This window comes from Anabrus simplex, chromosome 1 (genome assembly GCF_040414725.1).
Source record: "Anabrus simplex isolate iqAnaSimp1 chromosome 1, ASM4041472v1, whole genome shotgun sequence".
In the NCBI taxonomy this organism is placed as follows: domain Eukaryota; kingdom Metazoa; phylum Arthropoda; class Insecta; order Orthoptera; family Tettigoniidae; genus Anabrus; species Anabrus simplex.
Genome location: NC_090265.1, coordinates 540939087 through 540946366, shown reverse-complemented (window position 1 = coordinate 540946366; position 7280 = coordinate 540939087). Strand labels below are relative to the sequence as shown.

The 7280-nt window shown below is 42.6% G+C and overlaps 1 protein-coding gene across 1 annotated transcript in view; it reads left to right on the top strand.

Moving 5' to 3' along the window:
• The first annotated feature begins 257 nt into the window (after window positions 1–257).
• Window positions 258–7280, top strand: part of prom (prominin) — a 330972-nt gene continuing 323949 nt past the window's right edge. The window contains exon 1 of the mRNA XM_067150593.2: window positions 258–1893. Coding sequence (XP_067006694.2) covers window positions 258–1893 — 1636 coding nt within the window. The remainder of the gene's footprint in view (window positions 1894–7280) is intronic.

Sequence of the window (7280 nt, the reverse complement as noted above, 5' to 3'; positions counted from 1 at the left end):
CTAAACCTGTGCGAGGTAAAACTGTTTCTAAAAACACTGTGAAATCAGTTTCGGTAGAAGCAAAAGGTATTTCAGATGCAACAGTGTCTTCAGACAATAAACAAAGATTAAAACGTTCGATTCAACAATCTGATGACTCTCCACCAACAGAAATATCATACACCATGGCTAACAAATCTGTTGTTAAAGTGAATGAATCAATCAGCTCGAACATTCAACAATCTGATCGCTCTCCACCAGCAGAAATATCACACACCATGGCTAAAAAATCTGTTGTTAAAGTGAATGAATCAATCAGCTCGAACATTCAACAATCTGATGGCTTTCCACCAACAGAAATATCATACACCATGGCTAACAAATCTGTTGTTAAAGTGAATGAATCAATCAGCTCGAACATTCAACAATCCGGTGGTTCTCCAGCAACAGAAAAGTCCTACACTAAGGTTAGAAAATCCGTTGTTTTAGTGAATGAATCACACACTTCAAATATTCAACAATCAGGTGGTTCTCCGCCAACAGAAAAATCCTTCAATAAGGTTAGCAAACCTCCTGTTAAAGTGAATGAATCACTGATCTCAAACGTTCAACAAGCGGACGTTTCTCCACCACCAGGCAAATCCTATAAGGTTAGCAAATCTGTTGTCAAAGTGGATGCATCACCTACTTCAGACACAAATCTTTCTCGAGATACTTATCAAAGGCCGAAGCTTTCCATATCAGATGAAGCATTTGACAGTTCTTCGGTGGCCGAGAAGCCCTATAGTGTAACAGATAGCAGTTCGCCATTACCCAGCACATCTACACAGAACTCCGTTCCAGCGACTTCATCAACTCGCTCCAAGAATCCAGAAGACGTAGATGAACTTCACATGATTACTAAACAAGAGTCGTCTCACAAAACTGAAGGTTGCGAAACTAAGGAATCAATAAAGGAACTGCAACACATATCAAGATCAAATATATCTCCACCTAGCAGTTCAGCAGCAAAGATAGACAAAGATGTTCCAATAATTAAAGAAGTATGTCATGCTGCCATGTCGTCTAAAGTTATTTCGAGCTTAGATGCACATGTTCCAGAAAAGGAGAACTCAGATAACTATGAAAATCAAGTCAAACTGTCTGATGATGACTCACAACTGTTCAAGGAAAACGAGACAAACGAAACTAAAGCGAAAGAGGAAGAAATCAAAGTATCAGATTTGAAGACGGTTCCAAACGCACGAGCACTGCAAAAGGAAAAAATAACAGAACATGAAGTTCACTTGAAGATAACAGAAAATCCGAATGGAGGAAGAATTAACGACATCAAAATTACTTCTGTTCAGGAAGATGTCAGCGATGAGAAAGGTGACGACCAGTGGAAAGTACAGCATGAAAAGTCCATGACAAGTACTTTTACTCATACTGAAAAATATGCGGAGGAGCAACTTCTGAAGCCACTGAGACTACAAAGTGAGCCAATCAAAACTCGCAGTGGAGATGAAAATACGCTTTCAAATGAGGCTACGAAGCTAGAAAGTCAGACAGACAATGTGTCCGTCCAAGGTGTAGTGGAAAATAAGTTGATAATTAATAATGAAGATAGTAACGGTCAAGAAGTAGAAACACAACAAGGAAGAAACCATCTTCAAGTTGTTACAGAAACTTCGGTAAGTGATGAGGCAAAAGCAGAAGCACTTGAACAAGGAGACTTCACTTCTTGGAAACAGAAAAGGACTCACAGAAACCCTCCCGATGAAAGCCCAACCAAGTCACCTGCCCTGGAGTTCCCAGCAGTTCCAGAGGGAGATTCTTTCCGCATCCATGAGCTGGGTCTCTCGGAGGGACTCTTCGTGTTCAGTTACCTGGGTTCATTCCTCTCCTGGATGCAGCCCTACGATTTTCCCGTTGGTAAGTACGATATTTATACTTATTTTGTTTTATTGGGCCATACACTTCACATAGAACCCTCAAAATTTACTTCGTAAATAATAATAATAATAATAATAATAATAATAATAATAATAATAATAATAATAGGGCTGTGCCTTAATTAAGGCCATGGCCACTTCCTTCTCATTCCTAGGCCTTTCCTATCCCATCGTTGCCATAAGACCTATCTGTGTCGGTGCGACGTAAAGCACATTGTAATTTTTTTACAGTTGGCTTTACGCCGCAACCGACACAGATAGGTCTTATGACGACGATGGGATATGAAAAGGCTAGAAGTGGCCGTAATTAAGGTACAGCCTCAGTATTTTCTTCTTCTTCTTCTTCTTCTTCTTCTTCTTCTTCTTCTTCTTCTTCTTTCCCTACCGCTTTTCCCACAACTGTGGGGTCGCGGGTGCAAACTGCGTAGCACATGCGGATTTGGCCCTGTTTTACGGCCGGATGCCCTTCCTGACGCAACCCTATATGGAGGGATGCAGCCTCAGTATTTGCCTGGTGTGAAAATGGGAAACTACGGAAAACCATCTTCAGGGCCGCCAACAGTGGTGTTTGAACACACTATCTCCCAAATGCAAGCTCACACAGCTGCGCGCCGCTAACCGCACTGACAACTCGCTCGATTTGTAATTAATAATAATAATAATAATAATAATAATAATAATAATAATAATAATAATAATGAAGCCTCCGCGGCTCAGGCGGCAGCGCGCTGGCCTCTCACCACTGGATACCGTGGTTCAAATCGCGGTCACTCCACGTGAGATTTGTGCTGGACAAAGCGGAGGCAGGACAGGTTTTTCTCCGGGTACTCCGGTTTTCCCTGTCATCTTTCATTCCAGCAACACTCTCCATTAACATTTCATGTCATCTGTCAGGCATTTATCATTGCCCCGAAGGAGTGCGACAGGCTTCGGCAGCTGGCACATTTCCTATCCTCGCTGCTAGATGGGGCTTCATTCATTCCATTCCTGACCCGGTCAAATGACTGGAAACAGGCTGTGGATTTTCAAATAATAATAATAATAATAATAATAATAATAATAATAATAATAATAATAATAATAATAATAATAATAATGACTAATTACAGGGGTTAAAAGATTCAACAACTGTTAAAGCCTTTTACACAGTTAATTTTATCCACAAGAATTTTTACGCTTTCTAGTAATCCAGTAAGCATGGAGCACCCTTGCATACTATCCGACTATTCACGAACCCGTGATCTCCGACTAAACTCTTAACAGTCTACACGTATGAGGTCAGTTTTATCTCCCTTGTTATTTGTACCAGAAATAGTACGGTAACCTAAAAAATATACTGTAGTATATACTATAGTAGAATGCAGTATTAGAGATATATCCATTTCATCTACAATATTTGCAGATTCGAGAGGAGCTCACACAGGGTAGTTCAGTTTCAGTTCTTAGAAATAAGTATCGAAAAATTATGAGTCACTCTGGTTCATTTGCTTCGAGCCTCAGTTAGCTATTGAAACGCACAAATCCGTGGTAGATATAGCCCATTGGCCAGCCAAGACGACTGTTGGTCCGCCAGGTGGCCTGCAGATATTAGAGTGTCTTGTGGTCAGCGTAGGAAGATCCTCGGCAGTATTCTTGGCTTCTATGACCAAGAGTTAGCTACCGAAGTAAGTCTAGTTCCATGCAATCGATCCATGGATATATTGGTCGCATAATAACAGAGATTCCTACATTTGGTACTGTTCAACTTGAAACATCGTTGTCTAATAATAATAATAATAACAATAATAGACGGGCTGAGTGGCTCAGGCGACTTGGCAGTGCGGTTAGGGTCACGTAGTTGCGAGTTTGCATTCGGGAAATGGTGGGTTAGAATCACACCATCGGCAGCCCTGAAGATGCTTTTCCATGGTTTCCCACTTTCACACCGGGTAGATGTTGGGGCTGTACCTTGCTCCCTTCACAATCCTAGCCCTTTTCCATCCTTGCGACACCGAAAACCTTCAATGTGTTAGTGCGACGTTAAACCATTATTCAAAAAAAGGTTCGGATGGTAGGGTTCTGACTTTCTGAGCCACCCAAGTTTATTCCATTGTTAAGTGAAGGTGATCAAAAACGTCTATCTTGGGTTGCTAGACTTATTGGTACGATACGTAAAAAAACTCCTGCGGGACACGATTCCGCAACTACAGTGCCTCCGAAGACTGTAAAATCAATAAAACCATTCATGATGTTGTTAACAATTTATTCTTCTTCTGTTGCTGTGTAGCGTATGTGAATATGGCCTTGTTTTACTGCAGGATTCCTTTGCTGACGCCAAACCAGTGGTGGTTGGTAGTGTAATCTGTTGGGTGTTTATGGGTGTAGTGAGACAAATGCAAACACTCAGTCCCTTAAGAAGAAGAATTAGCTAGATGACCTTAAAATTCTCGACCCGGCTGGACTCGAACCTGGCAACTGTACGTCATCACGCTGATCATTCTAACGTTGAGCCGGAATAAAGCAATTGATTAACGTTCTTTCAGTTACCTTACATGTTAACAGACGTCGACATATCGGAATGTCGTCCCACAGGAATTCCTTAACGTGCCAGAAGCTAACGACACGTAGTTGAAGTATTTAAACCACCTTAAGTGTCACCGATCTCAGCAATAACTGTCTTGGAAACAGACGGCCAACGACTAACCGACTATGCCACTCAGTAGATAGAACAGTCTTTCAAATGATGTAAGATAACTACAAAGAAATTAAAATGAATACAGTCAGCGTTGAAAGAGGTTGAAATAGTACTGAGCGAGTTGGCCGCGCGGTTAGGGTCACATAGCTGTGTGCTTGCGTTTGGGAGAAGGTGCGTTGGAATCCCACCGTCGACAGCCCTAGAGACGCTTTTCCGTGGTTTCCCACTTTCACACCAGGCAAATGCTGGTGCCGTACCTTAATTAAGGCCGCGGCCGTTACCTTCCCATCCGTCCGTCCCCGAAAAACCTTCGATGAGTTAGTGCGACGTTGAAATGAAATGGCGTATGGCTTTTAGTGCCGGGAGTGTCCGAGGACATGTTCGCCTCGCCAGGTACAGGTCTTTTGATTTGACGCCCTTAGGCAACCTGGACATCGTGATGAAGATAAAATGATGATGAAGATGACACATACACCCAGCCCCCCTGCCAGCGAAATTAACCAATGATGGTTAAAATTCGCGACCCTGTCGGAAATCGAACCTGGGACCCCTGTAACCAAAGGTCAGCACGCTAACCATTTAGCCATGGAGCCGCACAGTGGACATTAAACAATCAGCAAAAAGAAAAATCCACCTGGACTGAGTTCTGTTGACTGTCTTGCACTGATTGACAGGCTGAGAAAGGGAACTTTCTGTGAAAAGCAATTTTCTGAGAATAGCAATAACCAATCACATAAGAAATGCAATTTGTACCATTATACTGTATGAGTTTTCTATTATATCCGAATACTCTCGCGTCCCTCGCTGTGTCCCTCACTTCGCGGACCACAGCGTCAACATAGATGGGAGAGAAAGAACAAGGAAGACAGAGACGTCTGGTGGAAACTACACCACAGTTTCTCGTTTCCGTATTGAATATCCAGAACACAACACTTCGTTGCTGAAAGCATTAAACCGACACAACACAGTGACGTACAGTTCCCATTGTACATAAATTTAGCTAATCAACTGCTGTCGCATTGAGTGTGAGTCGCATATGTCATGCATATAGAATAACTTGCGGAATTCTACAAACGAACACCTAGAGGAGTATTTAATTAACAGTTCTAGACAGTATGACACCATGTGAAATAACGATATGAACACGGTGGCTTACATTCTAAATGAGAACAAGCGAGAAGAGAAATGAGTCCATTCCCCGCACTTCTCTGAACTCCAGTGTCGAGATACCACAGAGAAAATGAACAACCAGATCATTCTAGCTTTTATTACAGATTTATTTTAAAATGAGCTCCCTCTACGGATCAGTGGTAAAGTGTCGGTTCCGAGCACTAATATCGCGAGTTCAAACCCGGCCGAGGTAGTCGGAGTTTTGAAGGGCGAAAAGAAGTTCGTTCGACGCTCCGTATCGTCCGATGTCCATACGTAGAAGATCCCTTGTGACACATTTCGTGTTTACCGGACAATATTAATTAAACCTCGGTAATTGATAGCCCAACAGAGTTCCGATAATCTCTGCCATCTGGTAGAGTAAATTGGAACATGAAAATTAACATGCAGGCAGCCTAAATAGCGTCAGTGTGAATGCCGGCATACGGTAGCTAAGGTCATACGAGTAATAATATATAATTGAAAGGTTTAATAATAATAATAATAATAATAATAATAATAATAATGTCCGCTTTGTGGTGTAGTGGTTAGTGTGATTAGCTGCCGCCCCAGAGGTCCGGGTTCGATTCCCGGCTCTGCGACGAACATTTGAAAAGTGGTACGAGGACTGGAACAGGGTCCACTCAGTCTCGGGAGGTCAACTGAGTAGAGGTGGGTTCGATTCCCACCTCAGCCACCCTCGAAGTGGTTTTCCGTGGTTTTCCACTTCTCTTCCAGGCAAATGCCGGGATGATACCTAACTTAAGGCCACGGAAAATTCCTTCCCTCATCCTTGCCTGTGCCATCCAATCTTTCCATCCCTCCACAAGGCCCCTGTTCAGCATAGCAGGTGAGGCCGCCTGGTCGAGGTACTGGTCATTCTCGCCAGTTGTATCCCCCGACCCAAAGTATGAAGCTCCAGGACACTGCCCTTGAGGCGGTAGATGTGGGATCCCTCGCTGAGTCCGAGGAAATAACCGACCCAGGAGGGTAAACAGATTAATAATAATAATAATAATAATAATAATAATAATAATAATAATAATAATAATAATAATAATAATAATAATAATAATAATAATTTCCTGAACTTATTTTTTTATTCAGTAATAACCAAAGGCAGACTGTTTTAGCAGGTGGAAATACATATCTCCCCTTGTCCACTGTCACTGCATCTGGAAGTTTAGAGTGGTGTCTCAACGGCACACTAGCGCCGAGTGGTGCGGATATCCGCTTGCTGAGGACAATGCCACACTGCAACGAAACCATGGTAATTTCACGATTGAATGAGCTTAAAAGAGTTTTCTTCTCCTTCTTCTCCCCACAGCCTGATTGGGTCACGGTTGCGACCTGTATCACTCATGAGAACTTGACCCCGTTTTACGGCTGGATTCTCTTCTTGATGCCAACCCTATGTGGGAGGCTGTATTTTAAATTACATTTTTATGTGGTGGTTGGTAGTTTTTCCTTTTTTTGCCAGGGGCTTTACGTCGCACCGACACAGATAGGTCTTATGGCGACGGTGGGGTAGGAAAGGCCTAGGA